At 37.4% G+C, this 19,794-nt stretch overlaps 1 protein-coding gene across 1 annotated transcript in view; it reads right to left on the bottom strand.

Moving 5' to 3' along the window:
• Window positions 1-2,837: 2,837 nt before the first annotated feature.
• LOC145989274 (putative cytochrome P450 301a1, mitochondrial) overlaps window positions 2,838-19,794 on the bottom strand; it is a 54,426-nt gene continuing 37,469 nt past the window's right edge. Inside the window, exons 8-11 of the mRNA XM_083124601.1 lie at window positions 8,807-8,976; window positions 7,150-7,228; window positions 6,408-6,650; window positions 2,838-4,385 (exon numbers count right to left, since the gene is read on the bottom strand). Of these exons, the coding sequence (XP_082980727.1) occupies window positions 4,275-4,385; window positions 6,408-6,650; window positions 7,150-7,228; window positions 8,807-8,976 (603 nt within the window). The 3' untranslated portion in view covers window positions 2,838-4,274. The remainder of the gene's footprint in view (window positions 4,386-6,407; window positions 6,651-7,149; window positions 7,229-8,806; window positions 8,977-19,794) is intronic.

The raw sequence follows: 19,794 nt of genomic DNA, 5'->3' as shown, positions 1-19,794 counted from the left end.
TGGTTCATTACTGCAATTAATCGATGCAATAAAAATACGTGAAACTTAAAAATAAAGAGGTGTTGGTGTACACAACACACTTACAGACAGAGGAAGGAACACATAATATTCTTCCACAAACTACCCAGTTAATGTCTGATAAGACTCCAAGAGAAAACTTCCAGGAAACAAGTTTACGTGAATATAGCCTCCCCACACCTCAGGCTTAGTGCCTCGTGTACTGGTGGCCTTATCTGCAACGATCTTCCTAACCTTCAATCTTTTATCAAAATACTAGAGTTATGAAGTGTTTCCAACTACCTTCTCAAAGAGTTTTTTTTTATTTATTTCTTCCAAGAGGTGAGGCCATACATTTGAATTTCCCTGTACGCACAACAAAAATAGAGTTTGTGAAATATTATAACAAGCATAGTAAAAACATCAATCCTTCTGCTAATAAGTTGCCGTTATATGCATTATCTCATTTAATTATTATTCATTAGCAAGTAAATTGTATTTATAGTTCATTGCTCGATATAATAAAAGGTTTTACTCAATTCGGGCTAAAAACATTCTTTACCCTAATTTCCCTGTTGTAGTTCGTAGAAATTGTAGCTGTGCGTTACATAGATCCTCCTTAATAGTGATCTTAAATCCTTTGAGATTTTTCTTGTCCGTGAAGACATTAGCTCTCGTATGATAATATGTAAATATGGCAATCATGGGACAGGATTTACCGCAGAGTATTGGACCTATTCTATGACTGCTGTTGATTTCATTTGACTTCACTGTTATACCCAGTCCTTAATCGACCAGTTTGAGTTTGACTATCAGTATCTTCCTGTCGTTCTGTTTCTTTACACCAAAAATTCGAAGGTTATCTCTCCTTTGATACTATTCCATGTGAACGATCTTATCCTGCAATTGTTCAATCACCCCATCTTTACTTATCACTTCCTTTTATAGGTTATTGACCTCATCTTAGTAAATTCCATTATTTCTTTCAGTCTATTTACCACTACCTTAGTCACTGACTCGACGATAGAATCGACGACAAAATCTGTGAGGTTTGTACTACTGCTTTAACCTCTTCACATACCTGTTGCAAGAGTTGTTGCTGCTGTCTCGCAGTTGTTGCTGTTCCTGGGGTGGTTTGTACTACTGCTTTAACCTCTTCACATACCTGTTGCACGAATTCTTGCTGCTGTATCGCCGTTGTTGCTGTTCCTGGGGAACTGGTCACGTGAGTTGTCTTGACAGAGCGAGTAGGCTCCACACCATCGAATGAGCAAAAACTGAAGTTACGTTTCACTTTCACATACACAGCCAATTTCACTTCAAAAATTACCATGAAACAACCCTATATGATTTCGTTTTAGTTTTTATTTCACCACACAACGTATATAAAAATTGTACATACATCATGCATTGTGTCTTCACTCTGGGAGTCATATTGGTTAAGGATTGTAGAGGATAACCAGGAAAAACACTCGAAACGGTTCCTAATTTCTGCACTCTGATTTTAATATCTTGTTTAAAATCCAATTGCATGGAATGTCCACTGCAAGCAACACAGAATAATTTAATACACAAATTGGCTCCAAATTCTTTCGGGAAATAGTCTTTAGTCTTTTATTTCGCAATGTCTCATCCACAGGAAACTTGTGATAACTAATCCCAGTTCCTATACGGTTTTTACAAAATAAGACGCGAAAGTACACAATTTGAAATGAAATTCTTCAGGGTTCGATACATGGTGGAGGCACATAGTTCTTACGACCCCACTTTAAACTGTAGGTCTAGTCCCAATTAGCCTATCAGTGCTAAAGTGGACTTAAATATTTCAAAACTAGTTTTGTACCGATTCCATCTAAAATAGGAACAAAGTCAATGGCTCTTTTACCGGTTTATTGCCGGCCGAAGTGGTTAGCACTACGACGCCAGGTGTCCCGGGTTCGAATCCCGGCCTGGGCATGGATGTTTGTGAGTGTCCATTCATCAATTTCATGACTCATCCCCATTTTCGCAAATTAACTAAAAAGTGGCCCAAAAAGCGAAGTAAAATAAAGCAAATCAATCAATCAATCAAATCACTCAATCAATCAAATCAATCAATCAATCAGATCAATCTACCGGTTTATTTCTTGCCATCCCCTAGTGGCATGAGGTAAAAGGTAAAAAAAAAAAAGGTAAAGTGTTCCCCTGTGCTTAGCACCACGCCATGAAGGCGTATAGGGGGTGTGGGGGTAACGCCCCACACTTTCTTGATCCGGTCGTGAGTGGGGGTGATGTGATCAGCATCACGCCCCTGACCGCCTTTACCCCCCAGGGTTTCCCCCAGGTACCCATGTTATTCGACGCATGAGGACACCTTAGAATGTGCAGTTAGGGCTTCACACGTTCTCGATCTCAGATACAGTGGAAGTGATGCGATTAGCACCACGCTCCGGTCGTATTTACTCACCCAGGGTTTCCCTTAGGTTCCCACTGATGTGAACCTGTCTGAGACCCAGACCTTTTTATGCAGGAATATCGGATGGAAAATTTTCCGAGACGACCACCCAGAGAATCGAACCGGGTTCCCCACGTGGTAGTCTGAAGCCCTAATGATTGGACCATGCGGATTCCTCCTTCTCCCTTAACTTATGTATTCGAAATTCACGGCAGTAGGGCGAAATAATTCTCTTAATTTTGAAAGAATACGTAGTAATAACAGAATATGAGCGGCAAAAAAATTCAAGGTTTTTTTTCGGCATGCTTTGAAAGCATGGGACATTATTGCCTAACCAACTTCCAAGGGTGGTTGGATACAAATATTTTAAGTTGTTTTTTATTTAATAAATAACAGATTAACAGGACTATTCTTTCATGACAAGAACCTGGAATTTGTAGCGTTTCGCCACTACTCTGGAAGTTAATCTACTGTTACTAAATACGTAGTTTACCCTTAACGGCTGTTCTTGTTCCAACTTCTATCAGGCTGAGAGAGGTTCGAATTTATCGCATTGTAACAATAGTAAGCATTACTTCAAACATACACAGAATAACAATTAGACATCCACTCACTATCAGCGTAAATGCACACAGGTACACATTCAAAGTCCTCTCTCCATTGGTCGGGGTTGAGTGCACCTAACTGAAAAAGTGAAATTTTCAACGAACGCGAAGAATCGTACCAAAGCGTTCAGGTTGGTAGGATCATCGAGGTTTAGACACATGTAGTTCATTCACACTAATGAAACAATACGAGAAGTAGAGAAATTACTTTGGTAAAACTATCAAAGCCGGGAAATGCCTGTAACTCGTTTATTCTGTAATTGTTGACATTCGTATTTACCTATTCTGAATTGCGGAAGATTTTTCAACGAAATTAGTATCTATTGTCGACATATCGAGTAATTATTGTTCGTTCTTTTCTCGCTTCCTGAACACGCAAAATGGCGGGCAAATCTTGACTAGCGTTGTGTTTCAAACGGCAAAGCAGTGTTTCAAACTTCTTAACAGAAAAATTCCCGCATAGCCCCAAAAACCATTCACGCATAGCCCCAAAAACCATTCGGGATAGTATGACCATCCACGAATAGCCCCAAAAACCATTCACGCATAGCCCAAAAACCATTCTGGATCGTATAACCATCCACGAATAGCCCCCAAAAACCATGCACGATAGCCCCACGCACCATCACGGCAAGGTTAGGTTAGGTTGCTTTAGGTTGGGCAATATAGTGAAAGAACTGTGTGTTTGGAAACACTTACCGGGGGATTACGTCATCAGATGCTCGCAACATCCGGTTCAAGTACATGGATGGAAATGCAAGCAACAGCTTTCGTGCATCGAACGGACATTATTACAGAAAAATACATGATTTAGAGGCCAAATACATTGAAAAATGCGAGAAAACACTTCTACTAACTTCCGAAATTACACAGAAACTCAATTCTGTAAGTACTTTCTCCTGTAAATTTCAACAAATCCATTTCCCGGCTATGAAATTTTTACCATTACTTTTATATCATTGCATTTCAAATACGAAAAGGAATCAATTTGAATTAATGGTATAAAATTACGACATCTGATCTGTCATTGTTCCAAGAGAATTCAAGACTTTTACAGGGGAAAAAGTATCAGAGTGTATTTAAGACAATAGAGCCATCTATGATTGTCAATTGGCATTTTGTTTTCCGTCCATTCATATAACTGCATACGAATGGAAAATACCCGTACATTTTGACAGAAGTATCGCCTCAGCTCTTCAATACAATGTTCCTTCAGCTTTTTGTTGCTTCACCATTTTCTATGTTCTTTCCAGGAAACGAAACTTGAGCGGTTTGGTAGGTTTGTTGACGGTTCTGTGAGTGTAAGTCATCTCTCCATACTGATACTCCACCTTGAAATGTTGCATCAACTGAAAACAGACGTTATAGCCACAATAAGTATATTGTTCATGTAACATTAAAATATGTAAACTGTAAAATTTTGGATGCTTGAAGACTTGAGTCACATCTGAAGCGGTCATTTACACAGTTTTTACAATGAATCCGGATTTACAAATAATCTACACGTTATAGTTTAAGCTTACATATTCCACGTAAACAATGTAAACCGCAGGAAAGACACAATGCTGAAAGCTATTCTGAAAGATTAGTGCATTTGAGTGAAAATATTCCTATTTACGCCGTATATTCCTTCTCAAGCAAATGGTGTTGTGAAGAAATAAAATATAGAGGAATGTACGCAATGAAATGTATATGACAATCAAATTACATTTATCATCGCTGACAATAATTTTGTTTTTATAATTGCATTTTTGTTGTCTCCAATAATTCAGTTCAATTAATAATGTGAAACTATAGTTTCACACATCCTCCATTAATCCGCCCTTTATAGACAACTATCTGATTGCCCGGCGTTGCCCGGGTATTTATTTATCCAAATCTTGTATTAGACAGGAAAATAATAAATTCTAACTATAGTGTAAAACGTAACTAATTTTATTTACAGGTATTTAAAAGGATAAGTACACTATACAAATTATAAAGTAAAATCTTTTACAAATTCACTATAATATTAATTTAACTGAAAACTTGATTATAAACAACATTTTAAGTTTCTCCTCAAGGAGCAAGAATAAATAAATTGAACGGCATTGGGAGTGTCACTATTCATCTCAGCGACCTCTAAAACTATGGATTCCACACTAATATCGGTCGTTTTCGATTATTTTTACATGTCACCCCTTCCCACCCCACACCTATGGGTGCCAGAGGTGTCGTACCCCCACAGTATTTCTTTCTAGATTGCAAGTGATAAGTGTTGAAATTGCTCGAGAATAGCAATATCGCACCTTCTGTGTAGGCAACCAACTTCGCCGTGCTCTGTTCCAGGAAGCATAACTTGCAGGATATGACACAAAAATGCCACGGAACTGAATGCTATTTTATGTCCTCTTTCCACCACCACCTCTAGGGGTGCCGGGGGTGTCTTACCCCTACAGTATTTCTTTCGAGATTGCAAGTGATACGTGTACCAAGTTTGGTTGAAATTGCTCAAGGCGTTCGAGAGTTATTGCTGAACAAACAAACACACACATATACACACATACATCCATTTATATAGAGAGAGAAGAGATGATCTCAAGGAAGATTCAACAGACGCTGCCACAAAAAAATTAATAGAAATCTCGGAATCCCTCACAAGCGGGCCTCAATAACAAAGGAAACCCCGAGGCGGATCCCTCGCAAGTAGGACTCCACAGCAAGGGAAATCCTGTACCCCTCCCAAGTCGAACTCCGCAGTAAAGTATATCCCGGTACCCCTTGTAAGTAGGACTTAGCAACATAGAAAATCGTGGATCCCTCGCAGGTAGGACTCCGCCGGAAGGGAAATGCTGGACCCCTCTCAAGTAGAACTCCGCAAGAAGGGAAATCCCTGTACCCCTCGCCTAAGTAGGACTCCGCAACATAGGAAATCGCGGATCCCTCGCAAGTAGGACTCCACAGCAAGGGAAATCCTGTACCCCTCCCAAGTCGAACTCCGCAGTAAAGTATATCCCGGTACCCCTTGTAAGTAGGACTTAGCAACATAGAAAATCGTGGATCCCTCGCAGGTAGGACTCCGCCGGAAGGGAAATGCTGGACCCCTCTCAAGTAGAACTCCGCAAGAAGGGAAATCCCTGTACTCCTAGTAAGTAGGACTCCAGAACATAGGACATCCCAGACTCCTCGCAAGTAGGGCTCTATAGGAAGGGGAAAATCCTTGAACCCTCGCAAGTAGGACTCCGCAGGAAAAGAAATCTCGGTTCCCCTTGGGAAGTGGGACTACGCAGAAAGGAAAATCCCGGAACTTCTCAGAAGCTAAATTCCGGCCACGAGATAGAATTGCAGAACTGTACATGGTTATGCACATACCAAGAAAGTTAGTTACTGACCTTTGCAATAAGTGTCATAACTTCCAACTCTGCAAACCGACGACCGATGCACATCCTGGGCCCAAAACCAAACGGCAAGGAAACGAACGGGTGCGTCTTTTCTGCACTGACAGAGCAGCTTCCAGGAGCTCCAGAAGATTCTCTGTCTCTGGACTTGAGCCACCTCTCTGGAATAAACTTCTTGGCTTCCGGAAAATATTCTTCCATCTGGCTCAATATCATAAAAGGCAGTGAAACCATTGTCTGTTAAAACAAACAAGACAAGATTGTTTAAATCAGTATAAATTTTAAACATTCTTCGAAATCCTTAAACTTTATAAAAGTACCAAAAGTTTTCTATAGTATACTTGTCGCTGCATCATGTAGGCATTGTAATTAAGTAGTTTAGAGCATCATGATGAACATAGAAAAATACTCCAAGCGTTGTCACAAATTTGTAACGAATTCTATAACACATTAATGTTTATATATTCCACAAAAATACCTTATTTACCACAAAAATTAAGATAAGATATAGGTATCGTAAAGAATATCATATCACAAATGAATTGATACACAATGTAGCTTGGTAATCAAAGGGTCCTGAGTTCAATCCTTGGGGAAGGCTACGGGAAGTGGTTTCAATCGCACTTTAAACTATAGGCCCAGCCACGATTAACCTATCTGAGCATAAAATGACTTGAGCAAATGTTTACTTCACAACAAAATAGATTTCGCTTTAAAAATAATGCTTCTAACTTACCCCTTTTGGAATTCTGTAGTTTCCTATAACAATATCATTTACCATTGTTCGCCCACTGCCTATTACTACCGGAGACACCCTGGAAGAGACCAAACAGAAATATAAACATTTCATATTTCATAACATGTGTTCTGAAACAAGATTAACAACAAAACTTTTCTTTTTGTTTAAGTAGCTGTTCTACATATCCATTTCCATAATTTCTTCGTTCATCCTCATCGTTGCGATTAACCAAAGAAGTAGAAATAGAAAGCAAACAAAGGTTTTCAGGCAGCAGGGATAAGGTGGATGCTTTTTGTTTTCCCTTTAACATACTCCCCTCAATTTTCACGACATGCCCTTAAAAATATCACAAAGGCTAGATTTATGGTAATTTCGATGCTACATGTTGATAAATGTCTCAATTAGGTCATAACTATTAATAGAACAATATTCACAGAAACTTCAAAATTTGAAATTCTAAAAAGTAAAAAATTTCAATCATCCCTTTAGAAGATTTTGTACAGTCACCGTCAATATAAATGGAACACCTAGATATTCGCGTTGGTAAAAGTTGCCATTGAAAATTCGCTATTAAAACCACTTATCGCCTTAGAATTAGGCAACACACACACAACGCCTTTCAAGGAAGCGAGAATTTCAAGATCTAGGTGTTCCATTTTTTTTGCAAGCGACTGTACAAACGTTACTCTCTGATGCGTGTCCTCTTCTCTCCAGGACTAGAAGAGTAGGAAATAGAATTACCTGATATTTATTATTATTTGTGCATTATTATGTCATATCTTTTTAAAAATATAATAGACCAGAACAAATGACAACGCCCTACAAAGACCTACTTCAGGAATTCAATTTCGAAATTCTTAGCAATAGGCGAAAATTGTCAGATCAATTGTTCCTGTACAAAACAGTAAACGGCATATTAGATAATAGTTTATTTCTTGGACAACTTCAGTTTAATATAAGGAAGAATAATTTACGTTGCAGAAATATTTTCATCCCTAAAATTGCAAAAAAACAAAAATTTAAGAGCTGTCCGATTAATAGAATTTGTGATATGTATAATGAAATTATGATTAATAATAATTCCATAGATTGTTCAATGCCATTTTTGACTTACAAGAACACATTCGAGTCAATTCTGATAGTTCGAATATGTGATAGTTAATATATAATAACTGTATGTATTTATACTCAAGATTATATGATTATTATTTTTTCTTTATTTTATTTATAAACTGTTCTGTGTGTTTTATGTAATGAATACAATTTGTTACTGCATTGCATATGTATCTATTGTAATTGTAGTTGTATTGTAATTTTGTAATTAGTATAATTATTATGATGTACGCCTTCTGTAATTGGAGGATATACCTCTGTTGAAGGTAATAATAAATAAATAAATATCCCACTTCCTTCTGAAATCACCATGAGTGCTCTTTGAGTGTTCAATTTCCTTATATCAAGTCATCTTTGTCGTCGCGATTAACCAAAACGGAAAGAAAAGCGGCATAAAATAAGATAAACATAAATATTCCCTGAATATGTGGTGAGTTTGTATATAAATTTAAAACTAAATAATAAATAAATAATAACAAGAGATTGGATAACTTTGCATGAAATATATCAAGAAACAAATCAACATTCGTGTCGAACTTACCTCATGACTTCCTTAAAGCAGGCCTTGAGGTACTTCATGTCTTCCAAATTTTCTGCCAAAATGGCTGCTTCCTTAGAAGGAGCAATCCTCGTAATTTCTTCATACAAAATTTCTTGCTTGTCAGGACTTCTCGCTAGATGGTAGAGAAAGTTAGCCACTGTAATAGACGTCTGAAAATAAACAAATAATGTGATAGAAGGTATTGATGTACTGCACTATTTCCATGTATTTCCGAAATTTGATTCTGAATAAACAACAATTACTGAGCGTTCAGAATAAATCTCTTACAACGCTTATGCCAAGGCGTTCTTCCAATTAACTCTAGATTAAATAAAGACAAATATAGAGTGTAGTTTCATAGATTCAAAACCGGAATCAAGGAAACTTCTCCTGGTTTAATGTATTGACCTCAAAGTTAAAATAAATCTCCAGACTGTTTTGAACTTTCTACACGAAAAATATTATTTTTTACTTTGAATGATTACACTGGTAAACACACTTTTTATTGCTAACGAAATTAGAGTCATTTTAGGGTATCTTTGTCATTGTGATTTCGAATATATCAGGGTAAATTTCATGTATCGGACAAACGGTTGAAATTTGCTAGTTCATTTAATTTGAATATTCGTACTTACGTATTCTGCATTGAGAAACATTGCTGAAGGTGGCATTTCGCTTATTTCACGGAAATAAGCTCCATTTGCGACATATCGAGTAAGTTTTCTTCGTTTCTTTTTGCCTTCGGTAACACGCAAAATGGCGGTCACAGTTTCACTAGCGTACTCGGCATGCAGTGTTTCCACCCCACTGCACCCAAAAATACCTACGTAGCCCCACAAACCATTGACGCATAGCCCGACGAACCATTTCCGGTTAGGTAGGGTCACGTATAGGTTACAATAGTTAAAAATTGGTTTCGAAAAAAAAATGTAGCCCCACACACCATTCTCGCATAGCCCCACGAACCATTGACACATAGCCCCACAAACCATTTGCGGAAACGTACCTTCTTCAGTTACAAAAACACGTGTTTGGAAACACTGACCGGGATTGACCGTGATTACGTCATCACACACAGGCTACATCCACCTGGAAGTAAATGGATGCAAGAGCTGTCGTGCATCGGTCACACATTTATATCGAAAAATAGATGGTTTACCGGCAAAATTCAATGAACGATGCGAGAAAACACTTCCCCGAACTTCCGCAAGTATAAAGAAACTGCATTCGGTAAGTAATTTCTCCTGTAAATTTGAAGAAATCCGTTTGTCCGATACAAGAAATTTACCGATATCAGTTTTCTATATTGGCTTTAGTTTTTGAGTAATGGCTGTCCTTTAAATACATAAAGAAGCATGGAATTTTATTGTTAATCACTCGTAATGATGAGAAAAATGTCGTTTTAGATTTTTTTTTGTGTGATACCAAAACGGGGAGGGGGCAGGTGCAAGGACACTTTAGTCTCCCTTAGTAGACATGGCTTATCATTAAGAGGCCATAGTACGGAGGCAAAAATGGTAGGAAATGTCCTACACACCACACCTAATCTCCACCACTAATCTGCTATCTCGTATCTGACCCATCTGCTTTGAAATATTTCCTCCATCATCTCCTTTATATCTTGGTGGGACCTTTCCCCTTGTTTTTCATTACAACCACCAAGATTATCTGAAAAACTGTCAAAGTAAATTTGGAGGAAATTTATCTTTATGCTCATGTTAATACCAAAATATTTGAAGTTTGTGAGCAAGTTTTGCACCAGTTCGTCATAGTTTTCGTGTTTGTGATTGCTGAAGAAGTACTTGACAACTGAGACATTACTGAATCATGTAGAAGCTTCAATATCATTCTTAAAATTTGAGAGATTGTCACGTGCCAGTTTCACACGACACAATGAAGGTTGCAAGGAGGAATGGTTTCTCGGAATCGACGATAGATGGCAGCACGCCATATAAAGAAGAGCAGAGCTCATTGTACAAACTAGGAGCGGAGAAGATGGATTATATATATTATAGTAAATTGAGAAACACATAAATGAAGAGTTCAAATACTATAAAAGAAGGAAATAGAATGATGTGTATAGTAAATTAAAAGAATTAAGAATATGGCCGCATACGAAACGTTTAGGAAAGTCATTAAGCGAGCAAATGAATTCAGAATCTCATCTCAATTTCTTTTTGATTCTCTGACGAGGAGAACATCGTCAGCTTTTGCATTTGTCCGTTCCCCGGTGGCGCTGTGGTCAATTAGACGCCCCGAAGCACTTTACGGTTGCGCTTCTTTTTAGTCGCACTGGGCCATTGGCAGCGCTTTTTATTAGCGATCCTGGTTATCCCCTTTTGGTCGTTACATAGGAGGTGGCGCTAGTGTCAGTTTAGCCGACCCTACTCCTTTATATAAGTATAGCTTGGTTGCTGGGGAATTGCCAGGGAAGGAAAGAAAACATATATAAGGCATAAAGAAAAGGAAGCGAGACGACGCTACTAGATTTTCTTGTATATAGAAGAAATAATAAAAGAAGAAGCCTTTTCCATAATCAAAAAAGAAAAGAAGAAGAAGCCGTTTCCATAATTAAAGAAAAAGCTTATTTCCATAATAAAAAGAAGAAAAGAAGAAGAAGCCTTTTCCATAATCAAAGAAGAAGAAGCCTATTCTATAATCAAGAGAGAGAAGAAGAAGAAGCCTTTCCATAATTACGAAGAGAAAGAAGAAGATTTCCTTTCAAGAAGAATGTAACCGATGTAAATTTTCAATATATTTCAATGTCGCTATATATTTTTCTCTGTATTTTGTATAGTTCTCAGAATATAGATCCGCATTTAACTATATCCTCTTGGCTATAAAACGCTTTCTTATTTGGAATTCTCAAACAAAGAACCTATCCCCTGAGATTAAGATATCTGTAGCCGTGGTAAATAACATGTAAGTACGTACCCACAAGGGGCGTAGCAAGATTTGAATCATTAATTAGTTTACGAGTTTGAGGCCCATCAAAGATACCCGTTTTTAGTTTCTCAATACTCAGCCCATGAAAGGATCTTTAGATGTAATGAAACACTCGCCACCTTTATCCAAGACGTAACAAACTACTTCAATATGCAAGCTATGCTTCCTTTACAAAGTCAGTGATGTTTTTGTATGTTTCTGCACAGAATATTCCTTACAAATGCAGCACAATCCATCAGGATCATTTACGCGGCCTGCTCGTGAAGAACTCATGTTTCGTTCCCCTTAACAATAGTAAAAATAAAGTAAAAAATAAAACAAATAAAGAAAAACGAACTTTTAATAAATATATTCTGTGCAATGGATGGACTAGAGAAATATTTCTAGACTCTATTTCATGTCAACACCTACATCTCTTATTGAAATAAACTGAAAATCGAAGGATATCAAGTATCTTAAGATCAAGAGCCTAATTGGCAAAACTGTAGTTCTTTTTTGATGCAGCACCACCAAAATAACATAAATTCGTTCAAAATTAGGTAACTAAAAAAAATATTTTTTGTACACCTTAAACTGGCAAACATTCTTTGAAAAATACTAACAAAATAATTTTTGAAAGCTGTTTTCTAACAAAAGTAAATATTCTCTGATTGCAAAGATTAACTTGATCATTTTATCATGAACGTATGCACATTTTGGAATATTTTGGCGAAAACCGGACATTGTTAGCTCTTAAGATATATTGAATAAAAAATGGCGGACTCTTTTCAAGATGTCGGCTGTCGGTACACTGATAGCGATTAGCTGCTCGACTGAAATTTGCTTAAATGAGTAGTGGGAAAGTATATATTATAAACCCGAGAAAGTATGAACCCCCCTCAAGCAGATTTACCTACACTTAAAACAAGCTCAACATGCCCATATGAGCTTTTTGCTCAAGTGTGGAACCCTGTCTAATCCAAGATTTTTGTAAAAAATGCCCTCGGGAATTTCTCGGAAAGTATGAACCCCCTCAGATTGATTTGCCTACACTTATAAAAGGCACTTCTGTGAGATTGTTGTCCATAAATTTGTTAAAAATATGTTTTTTTTATATCTTATCATATCTTAAAGTATAGTGACTGATATAGTGCCCTAGCAGGTATAGATTTCAAAATATTAACAATTTTGTTAATATTGCATTTTTCAGAAAATTCTATTTATAAAAATTAGGTATTTACAGCTTAAATATTGCATATATCAGGAAAATTATAGAGACAAGAAATGTAGAGAATCATGTCTAGAATATTCCTACAAAATTTCAAGTCTCCAGTACTGATAGTTTTTGAAAAATCTCAAATTCAAAAAATTATCGATTTTTTCAAAAAACTTCTAAACAGCCTCTAAACTTCAAATATGCAACCCCCATGCTCCTATCTTGAAAAATAGGCAAGTTATTTAAGATCTAGAGAACAGCAAGAGATTTTTGAAAAATTATAGAGATCAAAAAGTTGCATCTTGCCATGTCCAGGCCAAAGCAACAAACCCCATGTCTCTAGGATTCATGGTTCCAGAGATAATCAAAATTCAAAAAATTATCGATTTTTTCAAAATTTGAGTATGTTGCTCTGGGGGCCATGCAGAGTCACCCCCAGGAATATAATTGGCCTAGGATCAAAACTAGTGAAAATTGCAAAAATAAAATAATCGATTTTTTCAAAATTTCAGTATGTTGCTCTGGGAGCCATGCAGAGTCACCCCCATAAATATAATTATCCTAGGATCAAAATTAGTGACAGAATAGAGAAACAAAAATTATAATAGGGCTTGGATATAGCTACCAGCCACTATATATTTATTTTGAACACAGCACTTAAAACTAAGCCAAGATGCACCCCCACCCCCACCCACCCCCACCCACACCCACCCACACCCACCCCACCCACCCCTACCCACCCCCACCCCCACCCACCCACACCCACATCCATACATATTTACTTCCCGGCACACTTCTATTGCATCATGTTGTGTAATATTATGCAATAAGTGTTGTTTTCTGATTAATTGCTTATGACATAATGTGATGATGTGGTGTTTTCTGATTGGTTTAAATAAGCAGGGCTCCTATTGGCTCTGTAAATCTATATAAGCCAGGGCACAGTGCAGATTCTTCACTATTGCTGGATCGGCAGTGGAACCCACAAGTGTGGGGCAGAACCTGAACAGGCTCCACCAAAGTATAGGAGACTTGAAGCATATAATTTGGCGGAATAACCCAAGTAAGGTCATAGAAACAATATACACTAATACAATAAAAGCCAAATTTTTGACAAAAAAGGGGGAAAGGGGGGGAAAAAACCTGCGGCACGGGCAGTTCCTCTGCAGGGATCAATACTCGGGGCAGTTTCTCAGATTCCCGCGCCGCGGAGCTGCGGCACGGGCAGTTCCTCTGCAGGGATCAATACTCGGGGCAGTTTCTCAGATTCCCGCGCCGCGGAGCTGCGGCACGGGCAGTTCCTCTGCAGGGATCAATACTCGGGGCAGTTTCTCAGATTCCCGCGCCGCGGAGCTGCGGCACGGCCAGTTCCTCTGCAGGGATCAATACTCGGGGCAGTTTCTCAGATTCCCGCGCCGCGGAGCTGCGGCACGGCCAGTTCCTCTGCAGGGATCAATACTCGGGGCAGTTTCTCAGATTCCCGCGCCGCGGAGCTGTGGGATCAATACTCCCCGCCTGGGCAGTTCTATTCCTGCCGCGGAGCTGTGGGATCAATACTCGGGGCAGTTTCTCAGATTCCCGCGCCGCGGAGCTGTGGGATTAATACTCCCCGCCCGGGCAGTTCTATTCCCGCCAAAGTGGTTCCTAAATACAATATCTCAAGAACTAATTGACATAGAGCTATGCAGTTTTTTTGTCTGCACTGAACCCAACTGATATTTTTTATTAAGCATAGAATTTTGATTTGATTCCCAAGAAATTTTATATAAATACCAAAGCCAAAAAATATTAACACACACACACACACACACACACATATATATACACACACACACACACAAAGCACAGTGCTGAACCCAACTGATATTTTTATCCAGCATAGAATTTTGATTTGAATCCCAAGAAATTGTATATAATAAACAACAACAAAAATGCCAAATCAAAAATATTGTAATCAATGCAATAAGAATATATCTAGCCCCAATTGGGCTAAGCACCAAAAGATTTGTAATCCAGACAAATGCAGAACACCCACAAAAATATGCCCCAAATGCCATAGAAAATATAGCATGGAATATTTCACATATAAACATAAAGGTACTTGTTCTGTACAGTCATCAATATTGCCCCCACAACCATCCACATCTGGTCTGAAAAGAAAGCATGAAGCACCTGTTAATGCTGGACCTGCAAAGCAGCCACGCTATGAACCCATCCATAGCAGTTTTAATGCCCAACTTAGGGATTATCGGTTTGTATCAGAGCCAAGATGTGGCATTGAGAATTTTTTGAACAGTATAAATTCTGATCTGCAGGCAATTCTTAATGCACAAAATGGCTCTTATAAGCTGTCCCTCAAATTGTATACACAATATAAGAAGCCAAATGGCACAAAATTTACACAGCCCCACAAAACAGAAACTGTACCGGTATATTCAAATGCAAATTCAGACAAAATAATAAGCAGTTTGATGGATCAATTGAATATTAAACACTCTGAATTTGCAGCAAAAGAGTCTGGATGGAGCCTATGCGGATCTCCACACAAGTTATATGTTAATATTTCTGAATTCTACCCATTACAAGGATCTACATATCTGCCATTACCTGCCAATATTAAAAACAAAACAGCCGTGGTTAATATAAAAAATACCGACCAGAAATGCTTTTTGTGGTGTATATTAGCTGCTTTGTTTCCAGTTGTAAGGCATCCTGAAAGAATAAATTATTACAAACAACATGAACATGATTTTGACGATGCAATGAAGGGTTTAGAATATCCAATGTCTGTACAGAATATTGATAAATTTGAAAAAAAGGCCCGGGATATCAATGGCAAACAATTATCTATTAATGTATTTATTTGCTCCACTGGCAATTGCTTGATAGAACCTCTCAGAATCAGTACATTTGATGATGATTCTGCTGTACCGATTGATCTGCTCTTAATTGAAGAGGATGGCAAATATCATTACACTCTGATACATAATCTTGAAGCTTTAGTGAGAACACAACTAGACAAATCCAATATAATATTCAAGTTGTGCAGAAGATGTTTATGTGTATTTGATGGTAAAAAAATAATAAAAGGGGTTTGTAAAGTGAATGCAGAAATTGCAAAAAATAAGTTAATTGAGCATTTAAAATACTGTAAAAATCATAAACCTGTTCATATGGTGATGCCTAATCCAAGTGAAAATTGCAAATTCAAAAAGTTTGAAGCCTTGTTGGAACACCCAGCATATATAATCTGTGATTTTGAATCAAACCTCAAACCTCTTGAATTCTGCAATCCAGATCCTGAAGAATCTTCAATTACACCATACCAGCTACATGAACCTTCCAGTTTTTATTATGTGGTTGTACAGGATGGTGTTGTTAGTAAAAAAGATTCATACATGGGGCCAGATGCCATCAAAATATTTGCACATAGAATAGAAAATGAGTGCCGTGACATAGCATCTAACATCTTATTAAAATCAAAACCCATGTTGCCTTTAACAGAGAAACAGATTGAGGATTTCAACAATGCAGAAAAATGCCCGGTATGTGATTCTGAATTTTCAGATACAAATATCAAGGTGAAACACCATTCTCATACAGATGGTCGATATAAACAGGCCCTGTGTAATAGCTGTAATATTAAGATCAAGAGACCAAAATTTATCCCCATATTTTGCCATGGAGCATCCAATTATGATTTTCATCATCTGATCAGATATGAGGGGTTTGACAAGCAGAATTTAAATATTTTAGCTGAAAATGATGAAAAATATATATCTATTAGCAAAATAATTAAAGTTAATGGTGTTCCTATTCACATAAGATTTCTTGATTCTTACAGAATTTTATCTGCTAGCCTGGCCACACTGGCCACTCAATTATCTGATGATCAATTCAAAATTACATGTGCCTTGTTTCCAAATCAGGACCTGAAATTAATTAGGCGGAAGGGTGTATATCCATATGATTATGTTACAGATTTTTCTAAATTTGATGAGTGTTCCCTGCCACCACAAGAAGAGTTTTACAGCAAAATCAGAGGATCTGGAATTACTGATGATGATTATCACCATGCCCAATTGATGTGGAACAATTTAAAATGCCAGACATTTGGTGATTATCACATGGCTTATTTGAAACTTGATGTGACCCTCTTAGCTGATATAATGCAGGCATTCAGAAAATCTTCTATGCAAAATTATGAACTGGACCCAGTGTATTTTTACAGTGCCCCGGGCCTAGCATGGTCTTCAATGTTTTTGAACACTAAAAGAAATTGGATTTGATCCCAGATCAAAATATGTACTTGTTTATGGAGCGAGATATAAGAGGAGGTGCCCGACCCTGTGGCCGAGTGGTTAGCACATCGCGCTGCGACGCCAAGGGTCCCGGGTTCGAATCCTGGTCGGGCTTGGTTGGTTGTGAATGTCCATTCATCAATTTCATCATTCCATCACTCATCCCCATCTTCGCAAATTAGCCAAGAGGCACAAAACGCGAAGTAAAATAAACTAAATCAATCAATCAATCAATAAGAGGAGGCATGGTGCAATGTTCTCAGAGATATGCCAGAGCAAATAACAAATATATGCCTGATTATAATCCAGAATTGCCATCAAATTATATACTGTATGTAGATGCAAACAGCCTCTATGGTTCTGCCATGATGCAAAAACTGCCATATGCAGGGCTTGAATGGGTCGAAGATTTTAATATTGAGAATCTTAAGAATTTTGATGACAGTAACTATGGCCTCTTCTTAGAGGTTGATCTGACAATTCCTGATGATTTACATAACAAATTTTCTGATCTGCCCCCAATTCCCGAGGTTCAGTGCTCACCTGGCTCTAAACAGAAGAAGCTCATGATGACACTGGAGCCAAAACAAGGCTATGTCATATATTACAAAAACCTCCAGTTCCTGATGAAACATGGTGTTCAAGTGACCAAACTTGGCAAAGTCTTAAGGTTCAGGCACTCAAAATGGTTGAAATCATATATTAATACAAACACGGAGCTTCGAACATCTGCAAAGAGCCAATTTGATAAGGCCTTGTTTAAATTGATGGTCAATTCTGTATATGGCAAAACAATTGAAAATGTCAGAAAACATACCGATGTTAAAATAATTACTGACCCCAGCCTCAGCAAAAAATTGGTTGCAAAGCCTAATTTCAATTATAGAAGAACTTATGATGAAAATATGGCACTTTTCAACATGAAAAAAACAAAAATTAAGTTTGATAAACCTATTTATGTAGGGGCTGCAATATTGGAATTGGCCAAATTACATATGTTAATATTGTATTATGATGTGTTGAAACCTTTTTATAAGGATCGTGTAAAATTGATGTACATGGACACGGATAGTTTTGTTCTTGATATTCAAACAGAAGATGTTTATCAAGATATTTCCCAGCCTGAATTGTTTAAATATTTTGATACCAGTGAACATAAAGAGATTCAACACCACCACAACAAAAAGGTGCCTGGCAAGTTAAAAGATGAGACACTTGGTGATGTTATTGTGGAATTTGCTGGGTTAAGTGCCAAGATGTACAGTTTTAAAACATGTAGTGCTGTTGCCAAAAAGGCCAAGGGCATTGGCAAAGTAACTGTGGAAAAAGAGCTTGAATTTGAAGATTATAAAAATTGCCTCAAATCCCAGAATTTAATCAAAACATCAGAATCCAGAATTCAGAGTGTGGATCACTTATTGACTAGCAATATTGTAAGAAAAGTGGCTCTGGACCCACATGATGATAAGAGATGTATTTTGTCATGTGGCATACATACTTTACCATGGGGTCATTGTGATTTGAAAAGTGGGAATCAATGCCCAATTACAGAGCATGATTTGAAATAAATAAACATGCCTATGAACTTATTTGGGTTCAAAAAACAGGCTATTATGGACCTGCCAACCCCACAACCCTCTTCTGATATGATATCTAAACTGAGTGGCTTGTTAATTATTCATCTGAATAGCATACTTACAGATATTGATGATAAAACAGGCAAAATATTGTACATATTTAACAATAATTTAAATCATTACCAATTACCTGTAGGTGGGCAATTACAATTTATTACAACCCCTGAGGGTGATGTTAAAATTTCAGTAGGGAGAAATATTTACAGAATTAAGCACTCAAACATGGTTTCTGGCACTGTTTATACTGTTTCTGCTGGTGATTGCTTATATATTGAGGTCCCTGGATCTTATGACAAGCTTATACCCTTTTTTATAGAATTAAGAATCAGATACTCTATAATAAATAACTACTAAACAAAATGCCTAATGATATTTTTGGCCATACAAGACATGAAGATCACAGTGATGAGATTCTGATGCTTGATGTCAGAGTCAAGAAATTAAGAAGTGATTTACAAGCTTTACAAACCACTCTCAATGCCAGCCTTCAATTAGAAATTACAAATTTGCAATCACAATGCATGGACCCTCTTCTTAAAATTGATTCTGAACTCAAATTGCTGCTTCAAAAATATACTGATTTGGCCACATTGGATAATTTTCAAAGTTTGGAAGAAGCTGTAGCAGCTCTTCAAGCCAAATTTAAGACCCAGGCTAACAATTCTGAGGAATTGAAACAACAATTAGAAGAGCAGATAAATAATGTCCAGGCACAGCTCCAAACAATTGTCAAAAGCATAAAATCACAAGAAGATTTTGATCTAGTGATTTCCACTCTAAAGGAACAGATTCAGTCACTCCAAATACCTAATCTGGACCCTCTGAACAATGCCATAGCCGAGGTTAAAGAAAAAATTGAGACACTTGAAAATTTTATGAACAATTTGCCATCTTCTGATGCTTTGAATG

Source organism: Lepisma saccharinum, chromosome 6 (assembly GCF_977018435.1).
Source record: "Lepisma saccharinum chromosome 6, izLepSacc3.1, whole genome shotgun sequence".
Taxonomy (NCBI): Eukaryota; Metazoa; Arthropoda; class Insecta; order Zygentoma; family Lepismatidae; genus Lepisma; species Lepisma saccharinum.
The sequence above is the reverse complement of the archived record's forward strand: the minus strand, read 5'-3'. Positions and strand labels throughout refer to the sequence as shown.